We start from the raw sequence: 25,633 nt of genomic DNA, 5'->3' as shown, positions 1-25,633 counted from the left end.
AGGCACTGTGGTATCGTCTTTCACGAGAATCTTGCTCAGTTTCGAGGGACTGTCTTCCGGCGTCAAATGCGAGAAGGGTGAGAGTTCAATTTCGGTAGTGGCACAATGGATGACGGCGTCGTTTCGGGAGAGAAAATCCCACCCCAGGATAACGTCATGAGAGCATGCAGGTATGATGATGAATTGGCCGACATACAGAACGTCCTGAACGACAACGTGAGCTGTGCACTCTGCCTGAGAATGGATACAATGTGAACCGGCAGTACGAAGGGACAACCCAGAAATCGGCGTCGTCACTTTTCGAAGCAAGCAGCAAAAGTTTTCGTCCATAACGGATACTGCAGCTCCAGTGTCAATAAGAGCAAATGCATGAACACCGTCCACAAGCACGTCTATGACTTTAGATGGGTGGCTCTGAGGGTTTTCACATTGCAATAGCATCGCAGTCCTTGCCTCGGGGACTGAGACGACTAGTTTTCCCGCTCATGATTAGCCGAACTTGGCCTCATGGGGGACAGGGAACGACGTCGTGGAGACGGCGGCCTTCGAGAAGATGGACCTGGGCGAGACGGCGGTGGCATAGACGGTGGTTCGTCGTGATAGAGACGGCTGAGGGGGCCAGCAACAGGCGAAGAAATTGGAGCCGGCTGTACACGATGGCAATAACGGGCTACGTGACCGGCGTAACCGCAGGCAAAGCAGATGGCCGGTTGTCGGGTGTGCGCCATCGGTTCGCTGGGGTAGGTCTTGTACATGACGCAAGAGCCGATGGATGGAGTGGTGGCTGGAAAGGCTGCAGGGGGTGCTGGAGCTGAGTCTGAGAGGTCACGTCAACATACGTAGCCGGCATACCCGCTGCAAAGGATGGAGGTCGTGCGGCAGCTTCGGCGTAAGTCAGTGGGGCGGGCGGTTGAACGACTGGAGGCGGCCTGGCGACCACTTGGGCGTAACTTGTGGGCGCAGGGGCCGGAATCTGTTGTGGTTGGTACGCAGGCATGACCTCCGCTATTTCTTCTCAATTGCTCGGCGGATGGGTGGAAGAATGGTAGTGGCTGATTGTTGAGCAGCCGGTGGGTGGGCAAAGGGCAGGAGAGAGAACTGCCGCGCGATTTCCTCACGTATGAAGGACTTCAGGTCATCCAGCAGTGCCACCTGACCACAGCTCGCCTCCAAGCCTGCAAGCCCTGCATCTCGGGGTGTGGAGCGACTGGTCATCGAACGCTGCCGGCGGAGCTCCTCATAGCTCTGGCACAGCGTGATGGCTTCAGCTACTGTGCCTGGGTTTTCGGCAAGCAGCGTCGTGAAGGCATCATCGTCAATGCCCTTCATGACGTTCCGGATCTTGTCTGATTCGGACATGCTGTCGTTGGATTTCTTGTACAGGTCCAGGACATCTTCTATGTAACTGGTGAATGATTCACCGGCCTGCTGAGCGCGTTCGCGTAAGCGCTGCTCGGATTGCAGCTTACGAACGGCAGGGCGGCCAAAAACGTTGGTGATAGCGGTCTTGAAATCGGACCAGGTTGCGAAATCGCACGCATGGTTGTTGTACCACAAGCTTGCAACGACCGCAAGGTAGAACATCAAGTTTGTCAACTTGGCGTCCTCGTCCCATTTGTAGGGGACGCTCACGCGCTCGTAAATGGCGAGCCAGTTCTCCACGTCAGTGCCATCAGCGCCCGTGAAGATGGGTGGATCTCGGATCCTGGGGACACCGGGACAAGGGGATGGCATGGGAGGAGGCGTTTGCTGAGAGGCGTCGTGGGACATGGTAGATTGCAGGGTACGTAAGCGCAGTTCCAAGGGCATCGAAGGGGATCATAGCACTCTCCACCAATTTTTTATGGCGTTTATTAGCAGGCACACAGCGAGTATACACAATGGCGACAGTAACGGCCAAGCATGGACTCTCAGCGCGAGCGGCGTCCTTTTTGGGTAGACCCATTCGAGAACACTTGAGAGTTTGACCCACTTCAGTGTTTGGCGGCTTCTCTACAATATATATTCTTGAGCTTCCATGGGGACTCGTCATTGCCTCGCTGCAAGCTGAACGCAGCCGAGACAAGCTCTAGTCAACACTATCCGCTGGTGGGCTGCGCCACGTGCAGGTGCATTGTGCGCGGCGTGCGTAAATATCGTCGTTACATTTATCCTGCTGCTGAAGCTGTAAAATGTTGGTACTCTTTCCTTTTCGCCTTTGAAATTTTCACCCGAAAAAAAGCGAATCTAGCATAAGGCACGCAATCTCGCGTTGTGGCTGTAATGTGTTCGTGATTCATCCGAGCGCATGTCTATAAAGGGCCCTCCCGCTTTTATTTTTCCTTTATTTTATCACGATGAGCTCATAGCCTCGCCCTGTGATCCGGGTGATCATGGGTGAAAAAACACCCATGTGTCAAACAATCAGAAAACCAATTTGGTTGTCGTATCGCAGGCCGGTTTTCCTTGTACACTTTCCCCTTGCGAGGATTAGGCGTGACCTTCTCCAAGAATATATAGAAGGATGTAGTTTTTTTCAGAGAATAATTACTATATGCAGCCATAGGCTAATCAGTAAAGCATTGCATCAGTCACTCGTAAAATTATTTGACCACCATGTTTATTTGTGGATGTCATTTGTTGTCGTCGACTTGAAGCTGAAGTTGTACCGGCGTCGTGGTTGGACGACGGTACATGCTGATGGCCTTGCGCCAAACCTGATAGAAATGTCCAGCTGGCGAAAACTTTGACCAAGCCTTCTGTAGCGTGGGCGATATGTCCGGCCAAAGTTAAAGGAAGAGGCGGGAGCGGGCTAGTTGGTATTCTTGTCTAAAACAGCTGAAGCGTTAACGTAACAACGATCTAAGGAAACAACGAGGACAAGCGCTAACTTCCAACTAAAATTTCATTGCAAAGCAGCAAGAATACTTACCTGTCACATGATACCAGAATGAAATCAATCAATGCACAAAGATAAAAAATACTAAGCAGCAGTGAATTTAAAAAGAAAAATCTTGTGCCAGTGAGTTCAAGTAATCTAGTTCTTTTTTTATTGGTGCGACGGATGGCTTGCTGATGCCTAATACATGCATGATCTAATACATGCATAGAATTTCACACAACTTAAACAAAATTGGTCAGAGGGTGGTTGTCTCGGTGGTATTTTCTGTGCAGAATAAGTTGTTGCAGTTATGTGCAAGGACTAATCCTATAAGAAGGCCACCTTACCGAGTGTAAAAATAAGCACCGGAATAAGTTTGTTCAATGTGTGAAGAAGGCAGTACATGAACTACCCGGCACCTGCCATCTAAGTTACATCGGACATTCAGGCAGATGCCTCAATGTGCGATTACCTGAACGTAAAACCAGAAAGTAAAATGGGATCTGATGGTTTCCTGGCGACTCATTGCACAGAATGGAAGTGCCAGCCGGTGTTTGATAAAACAACTGTGCTGGCTAATCACTCTAACGATAGCGTAATTAAGGCTCATCATTGAGGCGGCAACGATAGCAAATCGAAGCTGCATCAGCAAGCCATCCGTCGCACCAACAGAAAAAAATAACTAGATTACTTGAACTCACCGGCACACTATTTGTTTTGTAAATTCACTGCTGCTTAGTATTTTGTTTATCTTTGTGCATTGACCCTTTTGATTTTAATGTCATCTGACAGGTATATATCCTTGCTGCTTTGCAATAAATCTTTAGTTGGAAGTTAACGCTTCTCCTCGATGTTTTCTTAGACCGTTGTTACCTTTTACCACTTCAGCTGTTTAAGACAAGTGAAAGGCCTTTTCTGTAAGTCGAATTTGGACTATGTTGACGGTGCGTAAACACATGTGTGTTTGTCAGACATGTGTGTTTGTGGCCACTTTTGAGAAGTGATGTGTCATTTTTTTAATTTAATCTAATATGTTTACGAATGTACACTGTTTGTAGTACACATGTCTAAACGGCAGAGCGTCGCGCTCAGGGCTGCAGCTGAGCATATAAGCCACATCTAGTCATGCGCGTAGTCTCAATGACGCGCATTTCTAGGTGTTTTTTTTTGTTTGTCACTGCAGCTGCATCAAGTGTTTTGGACGTCAAAAGCGGTCAGAAGTGCTTTTGGTAATACGTAGAACAGAAAAGAGAATATTCTGTAAGATATGTCTGTGACAGGCTGCGGGAATGATAACACTGCTGAAAGAAAAATTTTGCCACATAGCTTAAATTACTAGAAAACTAATGAGGCCGATTCGCCACTGTTTGTTTTTCTGTGCTAGTTCAGACAGCGCTTCTCACAGCCAAAAGAGTTGCATCTGCATCTCAAAAAAGGCTCTTCATTGGGGGTTGCCCAAGCTTGCATGTGGCCTATATCGATCTTCGTTTTGTGTGTAAATGTGAACCATGCAGTGCAGAGCCTGACACTCTGGCGTTCTAGACCAACATGTTGCCCTCTGTACGAGCTGCAAGCGGCGCTGCAGATGTATCTGAAAGCTAAAGTACAATTTCAGCAGCTGCTGTTCTCGGCCAGTTTTGCACTGCTCTTGCATATAGAAAGGCGAGCAGTTGCAGCAACTGAAAATGTAGAAGGGTAGCTTGGGCTTGGTTATTTGTAATTAATCCTGAAAAAGCATGATGGACACGGACAAGAGAGGGACATAACTGTGTTTGTGGACTCTCTTGTCTTTGTCCTGCGCGCAGTGTATGGATGAACTACGAAAGTTTACTCTATAACTTATTGTTAAGCACCGAAGTGGCCTTAATGTTCAAATTGCACATTACTAGGAAGAAAGGAACGACAGGGAGCTTAGCCAGTTCTCAGACCGGCTGGCTACTCTGTATTAATAGATTAAACATTATGGTAAAAAAGACTACTAATTCGTGCATAATCTTGCATTGTGAACGCATAATGTAACCAAACAGGGCTGTATTCATGCACGCCTAAATGTGTACACATCAAACAATCTGAGTGCTTTTCACCCTTTAGAATATGCATTTATAAGGTATGTCTGGTAACCATTAAAACTATAGAACCTAATTTCTTCATCATTATGCTCTGCTGGTGCGATTCATTGGTTTCTAAACAGCATGTTTAAAATGTTTAGACTAAACACCCCTTATGGTGGTGATACTCATTATTAGAATTGCTGTCATTGCACTTGTAATGCTGTTGAGATAATTTTTCAGTCCAGATTATACAATGCAAACATGCTTCATACACTGCTCTTTGAGCATCAATTTTACGTTAGCTGTGTCAACAGTGGTGTTTATTCTCATGCATATATTTGCAGGCTACCAGTGCCCTGACTGACTGACCAGTGCCATCAGTATAACAGATCCCCCAAAACCTTTGCTGAATTTAATGCAATAAATTTGACTAAAAGCAATCGTATTGAGTTAACAGTCTCTATATATTGTAGCATATGGTGCAATTGCATGCGCGTCCACACTCCCAGTAGAACAGTAGTTAGGGTGCTCAACTGCTGACCCAAAGGTCCCGGATTCAATGCCGGCCGCGGCAGTCGCATTTCGATGGAGATGTATGGTAGAGGTACGTGTACTCTGCAATGTCGGTGCACGTTAAAGAACACCACATGGTCAAACTTTCAGGAGCCCTCCACTATGGTGTTTTTCATTCGTATTGTGGTTTTGGAACATAAACACCCAGATGGTATGCATATGTGCGTCGCTGCACCTAAAAATAAGTGTCATTTGATATATATCAATGTTATCTGTAGAATTGCTGTGGAAAATTTATGGATGTTGACTCTCGTCAAAATGGACATCTTCTAAATATTGTACTAATATTGCCAATATTATATCAATATTGTGTGTCGAACTGGTATGGACATTATGTGAAGGTCCACTCTGCTCAAAATGGACATCCTCTAGATATTGTATACTATTGCCAATATTATATTAATATTGTTTGTGGAACTGGTGCGGACACTATATGAAGGTCCACTCTGTTAAAAATGGACATTCTCTAGATATTGAATAAATATTAAATTGACTTTTGAGGACATCGATTGAAGCTAAAAATAATGTTACGGGTAACTTATTTAATAAATTAAATACGATGCACTGCGCTCGGCGAACAAGATGGCGACAGTTCATAAACAACCAGCCACCAACGTCGTCCTTCTCTTTCTTCCAGACAGGCTGTGCCGGATGTTGCGTATCATAACCCCCTGGTGGTAGAAGCACCGTCTCGGTGCTTGAGCGAATCGGATGCGGTAGAAGGAGGGTGATAGAGCTTGAGTCGAGCTATGTGCACGATGTCACTCGAAGGTGACGATGATGACGTTGAATCGGCTGGAACGATCTCGTATGTAACGTCAGTCACCTGGCGAACGACGCGGTATGGTCCAGTGTAGCGTGACAGCAGTTTTTCAGAAAGCCCTACACGCCGAGTGGGGGACCAGAGGAGGACAAGGGAACCCGGTGAAAAGTGCACGTTTCGATGATGGGAATCGTAGAGCTGTCTTTGGCGCTCCTGTGAAGCCTGCAGGCGGCTGCGGGTGAGTTGGCGTGCGTGGTCAGCTCGCGCGATGGCTTGGCCGACATACTCAGTGACCGAGGGCAGCAAGGTGTCAAATGGTAGGGCGGGTTCTCGGCCGTATAGAAGATGGAATGGTGAATAGCCGGCAGTGTAGTGACGTGACGAATTATATGCGAACGTCACAAATGGCAAATGAACGTCCTAGGCCCGGTGGTCGGCCGCTGCGTATTTAGAAAGCATGTCGGTTATGGTGCAGTTGAGGCGCTCCGTAAGACCGTTCGTTTGCGGATGGTACGAAGTGGCAAACTTGTGCTTGGCAGAGCAAGAGCGCAGGATTTCATCAACGACAGCTGATAGGAAAGTGCGGCCCCGGTCAGTGAGAAGTTGGCGTGGAGCTCCGTGTACTAAAATAATATCATATACCAGAAAGTCCGCCACATCGGTTGCGCAACTCGTCGGAAGTGCTCGTGTGATAGCGTACCGTGTCGCATAGTCAGTGGCGACAGCGATCCATTTGTTGCCTGAGCTGGAGATCGGGAATGGGCCAAACAGGTCGAGGCCAACTCGAAAAAAAGGTTCGATGGGAATGTCGATCGGCTAAAGGAATCCAGCTGGTAGGGAAGATGGCTTTTTGCGGCGCTGGCAGTGTTCACAAGCGGCGACGTAGCGTCGAACAGAGCGGGCAAGACCAGGCCAAAAGAAACGACGAGGTACACGGTCGTATGTGCGAGAGACGCCCAAGTGGCCCGCCAAAGGAGCGTCATAAAGTTGGTTGAGAACAGTCGCAGGAAGATGTGCTGGTATGACGGGGAGCAAGTCATGGCCATATGGATCGAGGTTACGGCGATACAGGATGCCGTCTTTTACCAGGAACATTTGTAGAGATGCGTCGCGAGGCCTTGACTCAAGTTTGCCAATGATGGTTCGCAGGGAAGCATCCAGGCGTTGTTCGTGCCCAAGGTTGAGTAGCTGCGTCACAGACAGAAGGTCTGGAAAGGTGTCAGTATGGGCAGCCTCTTCCACGGGGTAGCGGATAAGCAATCAGAATCTTGGTGTGACCGCCTTGTTTTGTACGTTACGGTGAACGTGTATTCTTGTAATCGTAGGGACCAACGAGCGAGGCGTCCTGTGGGATCCTTGAGTGAGGCCAGCCAGCAGAGCGCGTGATGGTCGGTGACTACCCGGAATGGACGCCCGTATAAGTATGGGCGAAACTTGGCGACTGCCCACACGAGAGCGAGACACTCACGTTCCGTGATTGAATAGTTGCGCGCGGCTGTAGATAGCAGGCGGCTTGCATATGCTATAACACCGTCATGTCCGCGTTGATGTGTCATTAGCATTGCCCCGATACCATGCCCACTAGCGTCAGTGCGAACCTCGGTTGGAGCTGATGGATCGAAATGAGCTAAAATCGGCGGTGTTGTAAGGAGCGTCGTGAGCTGGGAAAAAGATGAGGCTTGATCAGCGCCCCAGAAAAACGGTGTGTCCTTCTTCAGGAGGTTTGTGAGTGGGCGTGCAATGATGGCGAAGTCCTTAACAAACCGTCTAAAGTAGGAGCACAAGCCCACAAAACTGCGAACGTCCTTTGTTGACTTCGGAACAGGAAAGTCCGTGACGGCGCGAATTTTTTCGGGATCCGGGCGGACTCCTGCGGCATCGACAATGTGGCCAAGTACGGTTATTTGACGACGAGCAAAGTGGCATTACGACAAGTTCAGTTGAATTCCGGCTCGACGAAAAACTTCAAGAATCACCGATAAACGCTTGAGATGGGAGTCGAATGTGGGCGAGAAAACGATAATGTCGTCTAAATAACATAAGCAGGTTGACCATTTAAACCCTTGGAGCAACGAGTCCATCATTCTTTCGAATGTGGCCGGCGCATTACAGAGACCAAAGGGCATAATTTTGAAGTGATAAAGCCTGTCAGGAGTGACGAATGCGGTCTTCTCACGGTCCATCTCATCCACAGCAATCTGCCAATAGCCAGATGGAAGGTCGATAGTGGAAAAATACGTAGCACCGTAAAGGCAGTCTAAGGCATCGTCGATTCTAGGCAACGGATAAACATCTTTCTTCGTAATTTTGTTGAGATGCCTATAATCTACACAAAAGCGCCATGTTCCATCCTTCTTTCTGATCAGGACGACAGGAGAAGCCCAGGGGCTACAAGAGGGTTCGATTATGTCTTTTGCAAGCATTTTTTCGACTTCCTGTTGTATGACTGTGCGCTCGGACGCGGAAACACGGTATGGACGTCGGTGAATGGGACTCGCGTCACCAGTATTGATGCGATGAGTAACAACACTCGTTCGGCTTAAAGCCGTGCTGGCGAAGTCGAAAATGTCACTATAGGACTCCAGGACGTGACGAAGGGCTTCCGCCTGATAAGGAGCGAGGTCTGATGGTACCATGTGGTCAACGTCGACGCCCGATGAACGTGTTAGAGTTGCTTCATTGTCTGAGGTGCAGCAATCATCCACTCTGAAGGGTTCAACCGTATGGTCTTGTAGAGCAGTAATTTCGGCCAGGGAGATACCTTGTGGAAGAATTTGGGCAGTGAGGGCAAAATTGACAATAGGAAGGCATGTGCGGTTTCCAACGATTGTCGAAATGGTGTGCGGAACAGCGACGCCATGCGTAAGCATCACGGCATGAATTGGTGCCACCATGTAATCGCCGTCAGGTACAGGTGGTGTAGAGAAGAGGTCGATATGTGTGACACAGTTAGGCGGAAGGCGTGCGAAATCAATGCAGCAAAGGCGACTTTGGGGTGGGTTGGTCAGATCAGAAAGTAGAGGCATTTTAAGGTCAAGACAGCCGGCTGAACAATCTATAAGGGCCGAGTGAGCAATTAGAAAATCCATGCCTAGAATTACTTCATGAGGACAATTTTCTATAACGTTGAAAAGAACAGCAGTGCTTGTATCGGCGATAGTCACACGGGCAGAGCACATGCCACTAATCGCGGCAGTTCTCCCGTCGGCGACTCGAACGGCTCGGTTCAAGGCGGGTGTGACAACTTTCTTTAGGCGGCGACGAAGAGCAGCACTCATTATGGACACATGCGTGCCGGTATCGATCAATGCGCGCACAGGTACATTGTCTAAAGTAACGTTCAACAGATTCCGGGTGGTCGGTAATGTTACACGAGGATTTCTTGCAGAGGTCGTCGTCAATGCAGCTTCACCTCCAGAAGCTGCACTGCCTAGTTTTCCGGTCGGGGGCGCTGCGAATAGGTCGGAGAGGCAGGATGGCGTTGTGGGGGCGAACGAGATTGACGGCGAGCAGGGGATGGTGAGCGGTTGTAGCGAGGTCTCGTCAGAGGTGCGGCAGAATCAGAGGATGTGGTCGGCATAGGGGAACCAAAATCAAATGTTGAGGACGACTGGTGGTCAGAAGTGGCTTGGGTAGGAGGCCCATAGCATGCTGGCGGAGCCCAGTGATTGCGGCAGTGGCGAGCAATATGACCGACACGTCGGCAGTTGAAGCATATGGGCTTGTCGTCCAGTGTACGCCATTCGGACAAATTGCGCTGTCGAGAGTAGTTGGACCCCAATCGAGGAGCGGGTGGACGACGATAAAAAGGCTCGGCAGAGTAGACTGGTTGAATGGGATGTAGGCCGACGTTCGATAATTCTTGACGAACGACGGCTTGTATCAGTGAGGTAGTGGTCGGTGAAAGATCAGGCGTTGGAAATGGAGTAGCTACTGGTTGGGCTGTCTCGACCTCACGACGAATGATGCGGGTGAGGTTGTCACATCGGGGAACCGGGCGGACGGAGTCATCACAAGAGGAAGTAGCAGCTGTGTTCGGCAGGCGCGTGATGCCGTGGGTGACGTGGTGGGCTTTAGCCTGTTCTAGACGGCGGCACTCTGTCAGGATCGTGTCGATTCTCCTGACATTATTAAAACCAGCAGGTTGAAGGCATCGTCAGCAATCCCTTTGAGGACATGGTTAACTTTTTCTTCTTCTGACATGCGCTGGTCGACCTTGCTACAAAGTGCCAAGACGTCAAGAATGTATGAGACGTACGATTCAGTAGACGTCTGGGCGCGAGTGGCGAGAGTCTTCTTGGCAGCGAGCTGACGACCAGATGAATCGCCGAAAAGATCACGGATCTTCGATTTGAAAAGATCCCAGCTTGTGATTTCGGCTTCGTTGGTTTCGAACCATGCCCGCGGCGTGCCGTCGAGGTAGAACACAACATTGGCGAGCATGAGCGTGGGATCCCAGCGGTGGGTAGCACTGACTCGCTCGTACCGGTGCAGCCAGGAGTCAACGTCGATGGTGCCGTCAGCGGCACCATCGTTCCAGGATCCCGCAGGGGTGGCAGGATCCCGCAGGGGTGGCAGGGTGACGTAGGGGTTCGACTCGGATCGAGAGACCGGTGGGGATGAGGCACTGGCAGTTGAAGTAGCCGAAGAGTCCCCGGTGTTGCGACCGCTGCGCGTCTCCATCGAAGTACGGGAGTCGTCCACCTCCACCAATAATGTTACGGGTAACTTATTTAATAAATTAAATACGATGCACTGTGCTCGGCGAACAAGATGGCGACCGTTCATAAACAACCAGCCACCAACGTCGTCTTTCTCTTTCTTCCAGACAGGCTGTGCCGGCTGTTGCGTATTAATATCATATGGTTGATATTTATTTGATGTGTACTCGACATTACATGGTTGTCTAGGATGAGTTGGGAGATGCGATGAGCTGGATTGATGGAAGAAGAGTTAGGCAAAACATGAACAATGTTATGAAAGAGAGAAAATCCTCGCAAATTTATGGCGCATCTCAAGACTCGGCTGATCTTCCTTTTTCTATACGTTAGTAATTACACTAGTAGTGGAAGAATAATCAAGGCAAATAAAGCTAACGCAAAATTTTGAATTGACTTTATTATAATGTGTTTAGGGGTATTCCAAAAGGAAGAGGCACACTCGATTTTAGGTTTGATTAGTGTTTGTAACCAAGTAATTTCACCCGAGCAGATGCATGTGTTAGATTTTGATTGAAGGGACACTGAAGTCGAAAAACAATTTACCTCAGAGTGAAAGCTCAATGTACGACAACGTCTCCAACGACAATATTATCAAGATCGGTGCCCTACTTACCGAGAAATATAAGTTAAATGCACGAAAACAGAATCGCTACGCGTAGGACATTCGCAAATCATCCGGATGATGTGAGAGGCACCGCCTACAGCTAATCAGTAGTAATCGAACAAGCAGCACCTCAATAAAGAACCTTCTGTGCATCAAGAGACGTAATAAAATGCTGCTTGTTAGTTTTTGTTTCTTTCGTGAAAAAAGTTACTATGGGGAATGGCGTGAGGGGTTCAAAAGTTCCACTTTTGCCTAGTTGTTGCTATATAGACAGGTCGTGCTATCTAGCGGGGCCCAGTGTAACCAAGCTCGTCTGCCATCTTGAAGGCCATGGCAGGAAAGTGTTCAATGACTGTTGTTGCTGCTGTGACTTTCGCTACTTTCGTTCTGCTGCTACTAGTGTCGGCAGCCACGCAGTAGAGCCGGGCAACATTGTGCTTGTCAACAGTGATGTGACGCGCTCCGCTTGAGGCGGGTAAATTGAAGTGCACTAACCCAATGCGGACCACTAAAACATAATCATAAGTATATTTCAAAATAAGCACTTCCTTCGAACAGAAGTAGCAGCACAAGGTGACTAGATCACTATTTAAACAATTAGCGTCGACTTAATAGTTGCCTTTAGTGTCCCTTTACGATAGCCTAAACTATGGTCTGCAGGATTAGCAATATTCTTTATCTGAGTGGCCCAAGTGTCATGAACCAGCGCTAAAAAAAATGCGCGCCGCCGATTTATGGCGACCAAGTGTCAGAGAGGCGCCTGAAGGCCAACGATAAAGAAGAAAACAAGTATCCAAAGATTCCTCGGGCGCGCCGTCTTTCCCCCCCTCGGAAGCGTAGTTTCGCCGACCAACCTCCTCACATCGGCGGCCGAGCAAGCCCTGGTGGAAGGTTCTAGAAGGAAAGGGGCGTGGTGATGCAGAGTTGCGTCGCGTGATGCGGACGGCCCTCGAAATGTCTCGCTCTTTCCCCAGTCTTGGCTGTTCATCGCGCCGCCGAAACGACTAGAATTTTCTAGAATGTAGCGCGAAAGGCATTTAAGCGAGCAGCGGAGAAAGGAGGTAAGGAGAAGAAGAAAGTTTGCGCCAGGGTGCGTAGGCAGATGAAAGTTTTGCGAAAGTGTGCGTAGGGTCTTTCCGCCGTATCGTATCGGCAAAAAAAAAAACTTCAAAAGGAAACAAAATTTTGTTATATGTATTTCCTAGTTCTAATTACATGGAGGTTTCGGCCCGTTAAACCCCACATATATATCAATTTCCTGGTTCCAGTTTTAATTGTGAGTGTTAATACTAAATGCCAAGGAAATTAAATAACATCGAAACCATGGTTGGAAAAGTTAATTATAAAATAAGGTGTTCATGAATCAACTCCCTCAGAATGATTGGGCTATGAGTCTGAGAGCGACCAGCGGAGTGATATTTTGGTGAGTTTGGGTTCAAGTGCGTCTGGTTGAGGAAAACATTAGGGTGTGTGAGTTCGAGAACATTCGGTTGAAGAAAACGCATTGTCCGAAGCCCTAGCACAAAAATCGGCCCCGTATCTGCATATTAATCTGCAAATGTCGTCGAAAGACGATAGTCTTGCGTCTGGAGAGAATAAACAAAACGTTTATTTGATGTTCTGTGCAAGAAAATTAGTGAATGGTATTCTGGAGGCGCTGCGTTATAGTGCGTTGAGCGTACAGCGGAGGCGAACGAGCGCACCAAGTCACGTCACACGTGAGGCATGAGCGCTATTTGGCAGTTATTTTGGAGAACGAGAGACGTGGCTCTGAGACGGGTGCGCACGCCCGTCTCAGAGGTGATAAGGTGTAGAACGGAAGGCGACGGGTAGGTGCCACCACCGTGTCGTCTTAGCAAAGCGTTGGAAACACTTTCCTTTTCGTGCAAGCGTTGCATGGTCAACGCCGCGTGATAAACGCTACGGTCCTTAGAATAACCTATGTATGCCTTTTTTAGTAAAAGATGCACATACAGAACCTATACGTGTTATTATGGTGCCTCAGATATGCGCGATAATTGCTTTTTAATTGACAATCGCACAAGTATGAACGCTGAATCTTGAGCAACATTGGTGGGCTCTGCGGATGGGGTCAACTGTTTGCGATATCCGCTGGTGCCGTTTAATGTGCCCGGTACCGTTAAGAGTGGACAAACGAACAAATGGACAGACAGACTAAAATTTTTGTGTCGAAGGTCCCCAAGAAAGACTATCGTCTTTAAAATATATGTCTTGAGTGCACCAGAACACATTCGACCAGAGGACATTCAACCAGAACAAATCCCACCAGAAAACACCACACTGGTGTGGTCTTCCCACCAGAATGCATTCTGCTAAAACATGTCCCGCCAGAACACACCCAAATTGGTCAGCCTTCCCACCAAGACACACCAAACTGCGCCAATTTCTTACCAGAACACATCCAAACAAAACGCATCTCACCAGGGCACACCGGTGTGAGTCAATTTTTCTACCAAAACCCAGCACAGCAGGCTGACGTGTACACCAGAACACACCAGCAAGTTGTGATGTATCCACCAGGTCACACTAGACATATTCTGGTAGGTTTTTCAACTGGGACCGATCCTGTAGCCGTGGCTAGTTGCAAGTTGGTAGTCGAGGATTCCTCACAGAAAGGGCCGCCAGATCATGAAGTCCCGACTGGCATGCATCGTAGTTTCTCCTAAAACAGGGTTATGCAGGCGATATGGCGCGGGTACACTATGAAGTACCACCGGTTGACCCTGTACCGGAGCAGGACGGGCGAACAGTAGACCAGGGTAAGCAGCTGCACGAGATCAGATGTTCTGGTTCTGGCAGCTGACGTGCGCAGACGGTGGGGCAGGGAAGTGGCATAGAGTTATCTGTGGTGGGACACCAATGCTGTAGCAGTGGCTGTTCGCTGGGTGGTAGTCGTGGATTGCTCACAGAAGGGGTAACCAGGTTTTGAAGTCCCGACTGGCATGCACTTGATGCCGTTGTTTCCCCAAAAAACAGGGTTATGCAGGCGATATGGCACGAGGACACTACGGAGTGCCACCGGTTGACTCTTTGCCGTAACAGGACGGGCGAACAGTGAACCAGTGTAAGCAGCTGTACGAGAAGAAACGGGTTGCATTAGTGAATGCTCGTTGCTTGCGTGCTACCAAGCCCACTGGGGAGTCATCGCTAAGAACCTCAAAAATGTGCTCCTGCAAAGAATACAAAAAGGGAATGAAAGATTTGAGCGCTGATTACATGCACACTATTTTACTATATAAAAAACTACTCAGTAAATAAATTTCATTGTCATATGCAGTGCTTTTGAAGCCATGTTTGCGTGTTGATTGCATTTTTGTTAATGTACTTAGCCCCAAAACAATGTATTTTCTCTTGTCCATGAGTTCATTTGTGTATTTCAGTATGAACAACAAAATTCAACGGGCCAAGACGTCAATTCGTCTGCATTGGCGACACCTGGTTGCTATTTTACTCTTTTACCGCGCTATATTACATGCACCTGTTTACTTGATTACCTGCCTAGAATTGTACCTGCATCAGGTATTTTTGAATGTGAAGCATTTCTTAGCGAACTTCAGAAACTTTGAACGGATCAATCAATCAATCAATAAATAAATAAATAAATAAATAAATAAATAAATAAATAAATAAATAAATCTATCTATCTATCTATCTATCTATCTATCTATCTATCTATCTATCTATCTATCTATCTAGCCGCTTACGACCCTTAGGTCTCCTGGTAATTTCAATAACGGGATCTATACCAAAATTGGTATGTCATAGCATGACTATATGACGAGCATACGTGAGAGGTCAGTAACGTATTCTGTCGAGCTAGTTGGTGTATAGCTGTGTAAAATATCGTTGGCCCCAGCTTGAAAAAAGACGAAAGAAGAGACACGGAGAGGGCCCTAACATGTAAATCATGGTATGCATGTCATGTAAGTTATGACTACACGCCACGATCATAGTGCGCTCGCAGTTGTTTTGCTAGCTTCACAAATACCAAATTTGGTATTACGAGACGTGAATGACTGACGAAGGCGCGAACATGGTAATCATGCCATGCGTGTGATGTAAGAACATGACTGCACGCCACGCGCATGATGAACTCACGGCCTTTTCGCTAGAACTTGACATATACCAAACTTGTCATTACGCGACGTGAATGGACGACGAAGGTAAATGACACGTCCAAACATAATAATCATGAAATGCGTGTCATGTAGAACATGGTTACATATTATGCTGATAGCGCGCTCGCGGCTGTTTCGCTACCTTGACATATATCAAATTTATTATTACGTGACGTGAATTGACGACGAACAACAATGCCTGGCGCAAACATGATAATCACGACATGAAAGTTATGTACGGCATAATTTACATGCCTATCCCTGCTGGTGCTGACATTGCAAATGTTAGTGGTGCTGTCGTTACGCGACTATAAGCAACATAATTGCATCCTATATAGATACGTGAGTGCGCAGAACATTTCTAATAGTGTTTACTATACCGGCGTGGCTCTTCGGCAGGCTGGCTACCATGCATTCGGCTATCACGCACAAGGCCCGAGTTCCAGTTCCGCGCAATCCTGGGTATCTTAGCTATATGCTACACTCCCAGTGACGCTGACCTCTAGTTGCTCCGAGACAGCGCTCTTGCCACCGGGGACGAAGCTGCATGCACAGTGCTCATTCTCGGACAATGCGTGCCAGTGCCACGACATATAGGGTGAATCAGCTGTCTTCACTCGGGCTCAGAGGTGAAAAGCGCTTCAACCAGGTGTATTTTTAACAGCAGCTGCAGCATTTTTGACCTCCTAGCCTGAGTTAAGACAGCTTTTCGTCCTCCATGCACAACAACAGTGTATTTTCAACCTGGTATAAAGTCTATGCTTAATCACGTAGCTGTATAAAAGAGTGTCACGAATTTCCACAGTGCGTGAAACACTTTAGTTGAAATCAAACTTTTGCTCAAGTACAACACTGTGCAACTGTTTTTAGCACACTTGTTCTTCGCTGCCTTGAAAGAAGCGTAATTGCTAAATTAAAAAAAAAGCACTTACACACGTACCTTTTGAGAGGTGCAGTTTTGGTGTATTGTAAACAATAAGCACGAGAAAGGTGCACCTGTAACGTACACATCAGTATCACTGTTCAGTTTCACTTTTCAGTTTCATTGTTTTACTGTCACACACTGCCGGAGCTAGGTCATGCACCCTCGACCGCAAGTGAAGTCAAGTCGTGTTCGCGCAGGTTTCGGCCATGTTGGCACGGTGGACGAAGGTAGCAGCCAGATGCACGGCCAGTTGCAGACGCAGCCACCGAGTTCTGCATCTGTAGTCACGGAGGCCGCCGATGAAGTACTCATCAAACCCGGAGAGCTTAGCTGCAAGACCAAAGGCACAGCACGGCTTTATGTGGAGGCAGCCCCAGGTATGCTCAATGCTATTGTAGCGGGAAGTATACCCGTGACCTTATTTAGGTGCCAGCATCGCGAATTATAAAAATCATGCGAGATAGGAACTATAAATCTGTTCAAAATGATGAATTCTGCTTTTAAAGAACAGTGCCCTATGAAAAAACGTCCACTATAGGAATGGTAGATTCCACCATCCACCAGTTTTGTGTATTATGGTGCTGAAAACGTTGGTGGCACAAGGTGTTTGGTGGCGTATGGTGAAGCGGATGGTGGATGGCACTGGAGCCGGCAATGCTGGAGCTCGAAGCAGGGCAGAACCACCGTGACGAGCTGCCACTAAAGGAATAATAAAAAATAATTCTATAAAGAGATATAGAAAGCACGCGTAAAAAAAAAATTCGGCAGATCCCACGTACCCGGGAGCCCCGCCGCGGTGGTCTAGTGGCTAAGGTACTCGGCTGCTGACCCGCAGGGCGCGGGTTCGAATCCCGGCTGCGGCGGCTGCATTTCCGATGGAGGCGGAAATGTTGTAGGCCCGTGTGCTCAGATTTGGGTGCACGTTAAAGAACCCCAGGTGGTCTAAATTTCCGGAGCCCTCCACTACGGCGTCTCTCATAATCATATAGTGGTTTTGGGACGTTAAACCCCACATATCAATCAATCAATCAATCAATCACGTACCCGGGAATCAACGTTATGCGAAGCATGTGGAGGAAAGGTGAGACTGTGTTGTAATTTTTTGACTGAGCGACATGTCACGAAATAATGCTAAATAATGCTAAATATACTCCCCTCTTTCGCAACGCAGCATTCTTTCGCGACTGAAATTTCTTTACCGATTACATCATGGTCGATTCCGCATGTCACGATCTCATTACCTGCTAGACCCGCCCAAACACTCATCGTGACTGAATTATTCCTAAACTATCCACCAACCTTTCAGTCGTGTTAACGCTCACGAACATTCTCTTTTTCTGTCAGCTATCCACCATGGAATAGACTAGACAACAATATTGTGTGCTGTAACACCATTCAATCATTTATGAACATAGTACAGTGTGTTCATTTTAAATTATAAGTGGTTTGACATTGTATCTTCTTTCTTGTTATTTCGTTATGTAATTTCTTTCGATGCTTAGTCTGTAATTTCTTGTCTCCACTCCTGCATAGGCCGTGAAAAGCCTGCAGTATGTTAGAAAAAACCGGAACATGCGTGTTAACAACAGAAGCTGATAAGAACCGCTGGCCCTGGAAACTGAGATGCTGAGATAAGATGCTGGCCCTGGAAACTGCTGCATAAATCAACTTCAGTGCATGGAAACTAACCGCGATTGACGTTAGCCTGACGTGACGGCTGTATCAAAGGAGTACGTATGGAATGTTTATAAAATTGGGTAGGCAGCACTGCAACCACTATTCACGTTTCATGAATCTTAGCGTCTATTTGAAAAGTAGTTCCGAGATGTGGCGTTGCTCTGTGGTAGAATGCTTGACTGCCACTCCGAATGCTTGGGTTTGAATCCTGCTGGGACCTTGAAATTTGTTATTTGCATTCGTCGGTGGGTCAACGCTGCCTATGCCAGGTGTTTCTTAACATTGACAATTATTCTACGTTGGGTCGACGCTACCGATGTCAGGTATCGCTTAACGGCCACGCGTTAAAATCGCCTATATGTGTGTTCTCGTCATTCCTGAGTATACGTACTAAGTATCAATCATCTGTGGCTCATACCCACATACCAGTGGCACATACCCACCCATAGGTATGTGCCCCTGTCTGGCGGGAAGTGTTTGACGACGCACGTGACACGATCGTAACAATATTCATGCCTCGTCTCTGTGTCGTCGTTTTGTTCTCGTGCTATAACTATCGTCATGTCATACCAACTATCCCAAGCTGCCACACTTGACCAACGGGTCATTTCGCCAAACCATCTTGCTCTCCCATGATAATTTTGGTTCACGCCAAGTTAAGGCGGTTACCACGAGAGCACCCAAACGTAAGAAGATAGATAGATAGATAGATAGATAGATAGATAGATAGATAGATAGATAGATAGATAGATAGATAGATAGATAGATAGATAGATAGATAGATAGATAGATAGATAGATAGATAGATAGATAGATCTACGCTCAAAATCACCCGAGTTTGCCAAGAAATGCTTCGCATTTAAAAACCTAGCACCAAAGACACAGTGGGGCTTGAATCCGGATCAGCTGCCTGCCTGCCCAGTATTCTACCCCTGAGCCACGCCGGTGCTTGGGACTTGTACGCAAACTTTCCTTAGGCATGCTTGATGTTGGGGAAATTAATCGCGTTAATATCAGTAATAAATCGTTTTAGAACAGCAAAGAGCAACAAGGCGTTACACAAAGCGAATAGCGTAACGAGTGGGTCGTCCAAAGCTCCAACCCATTACAACAGCTTGTTTTTGATCAGCTGTTAACCTTGCCGAAATATTTTGTGGTTCGAAGCAACTCCGCCACCACATCACGGCGCAGCTCACATAGAAGCATTGCAGTGACGCTTACCCATTGGTTGGCCACATAGCGCCACGATCGGCGACGCGCTATCTCAAAAAACTATTTTTTACAAAGCCAGAGTGACCACCAACCTAGTGAACACGAGAAATGCAAGACGCCGCCCCACAGATCTGTACACAACTAAACAAAAAAGTACTTCGTATGATTTTCGTCATGAGGCACTGCATGAAGGGGCTCCCTCCCCCATGACAGCAAAGCACACGCGAAGGCTGGGTGATGGGCGAGAGCAGAAATCGGCTACAGGAAAGGGTGGCGAACCGCTGCATCACGCGCATCTGGCTGGCATTGATAAAATAGAGGAGGCGTTGCTGAGGGACTGTGGTAATGCCAGAACGCGCGCGCGCCCAGAGCGCTTGAAGCGACATAGAGGCGCGAGGTCACGTGATGCGAGTAAGCCAATCACATCGGCGGCCGCAAAAACAGATGCGATACCCTGAAAGCTTTCCATATAGTCTACGGGAAACTGTAGGGTGCCTCGATGCGAGTGCCCTATCCGTTCCTCGCCTCCGTAACGCGCGTTCACAGACGTGTTCCGGCAGAATGCGTATTATGCACTTAACCCCAGCTACTGGATGCATATATCAGAATTTGTAGCTTAACATTTCCTTCAGTGCCAGTAATCAAAATCTTAGTTTAAAAGATGCGTGTGTAACAGTTTACGACCTCTGCCTGAAGCCATCAGTAAATGAGAAAGTAAAGAAACTTAAGAAAGTCTTTCATTTCATTTATTGTACCCTCAGGAAAAGCGTCATAGAAGTGAGTGGTAACAAAGAGTATTACAATTAAGGTAAACATAATGAAGAGCAACAACAAAAGTTACGTCAACCAAAACTATTTACTATTAGTTAAAATTGTCCGAAAACATTGATCTGCGGTGAGAGCGGGAAGGAGGTTCCAATCCTTTCACGTCATAGGAAAAAATGAAATATGAAAAGCGGAAGCCTTGCAAAACGGAACTGTAATTTTATGTCGGTGATAAATGTGTGACAATGCAGACTGAGGAGGTTAGTTGAAGTCAGTGCGTAATAAACAATGATAAAATATGCGATGAAAGGGACAAATGGACCTTATACTGAGGCCAAATGAATGACTCAGCAAACGCAGTTCCGGTTATGCGAAGTACGGATGCTGCAATAATACCACAAAATTAATGTAAAATCACATGTACGCACTCATGTGCGCACTGCTTTTCTTGTTCGATACAGATCATTTTTGCACCTTTTGTTGCCGACGGCCTTCACGTATTCTGGGTACTTATGCATGCACTAAACGTATTGTGAGAAAATTGTCAGCAATCTGTGTGGCTTTTGTGACTATTGTTCACATATTCCGGGCAGCTGCACAGCTACATGAGCCATTCTTGACCACCATCTCCCACTAAAGGGAAACATGCGTAGATGCGAAGCAGCGCACGCTAACACTTAAACTGGGAAGGCGCAAAGCGTGCAGTGATGAATGAGTGTTTCCCATTGGAGCACGTCAATCGCTGCCAATAGGCAATGAGAAACGTAAACCCCGAATAGACACAGAGACCCGCAGCCCGCTTTCACTTAACGCGCACGCTATAAATTTTCATTGTTAAACAACGCGCATGAGGAATCTCCCACCGTCACTGCCTTTGAGGTCACGATCTAGTGCCTTTATATGGGTGGCCAGTGAACAGTTGTGTAGTGCGAACAGTCGGTTTTTTTTTTCAATACATAAACTCGCCAGCAAGAAAATTATTTTTTTATAGAGAGACGCTGCCTGCGTTGGCGTTGGGAGCGAGAGAGGTGCGGAGGAGATGCGCATGCGCAGAAACCCATGCGTCACGGCCAATCGCACCATTGAGTTTCACGAAGTGAAAAGTTTGCGTCAAATAGAAAACGTTTCAATCAAGCTCGGCAATGACAGACGAGTCTGAGGGATCGTTTCACAAAAATTCCGGCGCTTTCCACTCGCAATCGAAGACACCGACGACACAGACACCGGTATTTCTGCCAAACGAGGTCTTGAACGCGGTCGCTTTAATGCATGCTGTGAACTGATAGCGGCGATCACAATCATCGGTCGTCGGTAACCTGATAGCAGGCGGAACAGGTCGTTTACATCAGTCATCGAGCATTTCAGCGTTTGCAGTGGTGCTCACGTAAGCTGCCGAATAAACATTATTCGCGCCCTGCGCCTAACCTTAACAGAACATTCTGAACCTATCACGAAGTTACGCAAAAATTGCGGAGTGGTCTGCGCCGATCGTTGCTCAGAGTTTCCGTACGTAAAAACAGAATAAATCGCAATAAGAAACGTGCGTGTGAGTAGCTTGGACAACCATGTTTCACATGTCAAACACTGGTGGCGTTTTTACCCCTCCTCCTAGAAACGCATGATCCGAAGGTAAAAAGTTGAACAAGCAATGCAAGTTAAAAAGGTAAGAAATAGAAATTGAAGAAACCATGCGTCAGTACCAGGTTCCTACATGTACGTATAGCCAATGCTTTGGGGGGGGGGTGCTCGTGCTTCCTTCCCCCCAGAATTGGGATGGACGAGGGTGTTTTACCGAAAATGAACAATAAAAGTCGGTGATCTTATGAAATAATCAAAACCTTGAGACCCTTTTTGCTTCTCCCGAAGCAATTTCTGGCTACGGACCTGGTCAGAACAGTGACGTCACAAGCATCACGAGGTTCCATCCGAACAATGTGCACAGTCTCTAGCAGTGGTTTACGGCGGGAGCGCCGGGAAGCGTCTGCGTGACTTTGTAGTTGATATGGATGAAGCGTTGCACATGTGTGACCATAGCAGCGGCGTGGCAGCTTTACGAAGCGAACTCGTTGACGTACGGTACCCAGACGTAAGCATCAGGTCTTTAGACGGCTTGTCTGTGCCAAAGGTTGTACGATTGTTGTAGGCCTGTAAATTCAATGTAGAGAAAGCTGACGAGGCTTTACTGCCCATTCAGCGAAATATTCCGCTTTTTCGACAGCGGTAAGTGTACGGCCTTATCTGAGGTCGTCGACACTTCTCGTCCGCAAAGAAAGTGGTAAAAGGTGAATGCTGAGATATCCTGAATCGCAGTACCGGAGGCGAACGTTACCTAGGGGCGAGGCATCATACCAATACATGAGATCATTTGAAGCTTGCGCGGAAAATATGTGGGAAATCGCTTTGTTCAGACTATATGCATTCGGTCTGCAGATGACACGCAGTAAGAGGGACGACTGACTTGCATGGCATTGCGCAAAAGCTGCGCAGAAAAGGCCATACCACCATCTGTGATCACTACGTCTGGCACAACAAGGTGGAATAGTGTTGATAACATCGAGAGTTTTCTGTCCCAAAACTACGATTAATATGAAAGACACCGTCGTGGAGGGCTGCGGAAAATTGAGGAGTTCACTAACATGCACTGATATCACGCAGCACACGGGCCTCTAGAATTTCGAATCAATCACAATGTGATCGCCTTGGCCGGGATTGAGCCCGCGACCTACGGGTCAGCAGCTGATCCCCATATAGACGCTAAACCATAGCGGTGGACAGGCTGAACGATTTTAAAGAAATACTAAAGAGAAACGGCATTTTGTCGTTATGATAGGGTGCTCTTTTACAAACGAAAAGCACCACTCTTGTCGTGATAGGATTCCTGGTAAGTGAGAAAACGCGAAAAAAGAAAATTTTGGTGCCTGGTGATGACGCCAGCTTGAAGATTCCCACCAACTAGTCGTGGCATATAGACTTTGATGGCGTATACTATGACCACGGCTTTAGTCAGTAAATACGACGTACTATCAGCGTCAGATAGGGAACCCAAACAGTGGCAAGCATTTGCGATGGTACAGTGCACGCCGTCCAGCTATCACCATGGACAGGCACGCACATCCTATTCGGCAGCTCTGCTTATATATGCGTACCTGTGTACATGGTGATAAGTGGATGGCGCGCACTATACCATCGCGAAGGCTTGCCGCTGTTCTGGTTCTATTTGACGCAGATAATACGTTGTTTTTCAGGCCTGTCACCATATGGGTGCAAGCAAATATTTTGATGGGCTTTATCAATGAAGAGTTTTAAGGATCATGCGATTTCGCCAATTCGTGTAAATGCATGTATCACTAGTTTCATTAAACACTACAAGTGTCAAAACGAATAAACAGTAACACAGGGTTTATCCTGTAACATTTCACGATTTTTATCCTATTAATTACACTATATACATGAATGCTTAAATAGCGTCTAAAAGGGCGCTATTGGGGCCGCATGATGGTATACCCGCACAAACTACGAGCGCAGAGTTGGGGAATCCTAATTATATCGTATATACTAGACTTCAGATTGTAAATTCGGCACGGGAGATCGAGCACACACAGCGCAGGAATTTTTCTATGTCCACGTCTCATGCCGAAATTGAGCCATAGAGATAAGTAATATGGTTCAACTACCTGGAAAGCAATACGCTTAAGAGCGTGTTTTCATGCAAGGTTAAATTTGAACTTCGCAAAGGCTTTCTCTGTCTAGGCCGTAGTAAACCTGGGAAGTATAGTCTAATGTAGAATATTGCTAGATCACCAGCATTAAACCTTTCCTTTTGGACCATTTCATGAGCATTGTTAACGTAAACACGCAGTTTCCTAACACAGATCTTCCTCTCCGACAGGGCACTTTAAGGTGACGGATCGCGCAGGCCTTGAAAACGGCACCGGTCAACCAAACAGCGAACGAGTGCTGCTTCGCAGCCGGGGAAACATGACCTCGTTGCAACACGGCTGGGCGCGCTTAGGTCACTGGGCTCAAGGACTGCTGGCTGGGCTGGAACTTTGGCAGGCAGTGGTCACCTTGCAAGAGGGTGCCGAGCTGGACCCGCTGGTACTCAGCACTCTCACCTACCTGCTGGGTACCGTGGCTCTTGTGTCAACGCTCGACAGGTGCGACTTTGCAGGCACTGTTGTAGAAGAGTACCGTCGTCGGGCTTTGTAGAATGAATGGAGGTTGCCAAGGGGAAAATCGGTGGCAGTTTTTTCGTTCAGCTACACAAAGCTATCTTCTAAAATATAGGTTAAACTACCACAGGTGTGCAAGAAACTGAAATGAAATGTATTCGCTACAGCAGTGACGTCAGATGTTCAATTTCACCACTTCACTTGAATTGCGTCATGTATGTTATGAACACCTAGCAGTTCATAACATTAAAATCAATATCTCATGACAGGCAGTTCCAGTCGTGTCGATGCGCACTACTGCAACCAAGTCGTAGAGACACAGCTATCGGCGATGAAAAATGCACGCAATCCACCTTTTTCACGTCGCCCGGCGCACGTGCCCTTCAAAGTCGAGAAGCGTTTCTTCATCTTGGACGCTTTGCTTCTGGCAGTGTCGTTTGCACTGTCTCCTCCCGGAATGGCAGAGGGCAGCAGAGGAGAATGAAAGAGCCGCAACTTGAAAGCTGTAGGAAGTGTGGAGCATCGCCTACTGTCCTACAGCGACGCTCGAGTTCACGAGCAAGCGCACGCTGTCGTTTCAACCGTGCTAGGCATCCACGGCTGGAGAGGCGACCTTAATTAGCTAATCAGTAGTGCCCTCTTTTTTTTCTTAGTGGACGTGGTTCTCCGCCAACATGGGTGCCTCCGTCTCGGGTATCACCAACCCCAACGAAATGGCTCACGCTCAGTCGCGATGATTCATTTTCCGCTCCGGGCTAACGAGCCTCCCTCATACTGAAGGGGAGGGGAGTGGTGACGGCGCCGACGGGGACCCATTGACCACCTTTCATAAGTTGTGTTCGCACTACTGATTAAGTAGGAAATTCTTTCCAGATCCGCACAGAGAGCTAACAAGGAGACAGCAGATAGCCCTCCGACTCCTCCAAACTAACTCTTTTCCGTCACCGGCCACTATGGCGCTGTATACGAACATTTCTCCTAACTGCTCGGCATGCGATCAGCTCGCCACCTTCCCTCATTTGATGTGGCGGTGCCGCCGCTTGCGCGTTTCGACAAGGAGGCATCACGTAAGCGAGCCAGCCTTTTTAGAATATATCGCAAGTCCACAACTTACGAAACAACTCCGGGTGGTCCAGGAAGCCTGTGAAGCGATCGGGAACCTTTGGTCCCC

The 25,633-nt window shown here is 47.5% G+C and overlaps 1 protein-coding gene across 1 annotated transcript in view; it reads left to right on the top strand.

The window, feature by feature from the left end:
- Positions 1-25,633, top strand: part of LOC142767913 (uncharacterized) — a 136,846-nt gene that overhangs the window by 48,698 nt on the left and 62,515 nt on the right. The window contains exons 2-3 of the mRNA XM_075870154.1: positions 16,834-17,013; positions 24,180-24,447. Of these exons, the coding sequence (XP_075726269.1) occupies positions 16,834-17,013; positions 24,180-24,447 (448 nt within the window). The remainder of the gene's footprint in view (positions 1-16,833; positions 17,014-24,179; positions 24,448-25,633) is intronic.

Source organism: Rhipicephalus microplus, chromosome 1 (assembly GCF_043290135.1).
Source record: "Rhipicephalus microplus isolate Deutch F79 chromosome 1, USDA_Rmic, whole genome shotgun sequence".
Taxonomy (NCBI): Eukaryota; Metazoa; Arthropoda; class Arachnida; order Ixodida; family Ixodidae; genus Rhipicephalus; species Rhipicephalus microplus.
Note: the sequence above shows the minus strand (reverse complement) of the source record. Positions and strands in the feature narration are given on the sequence as shown.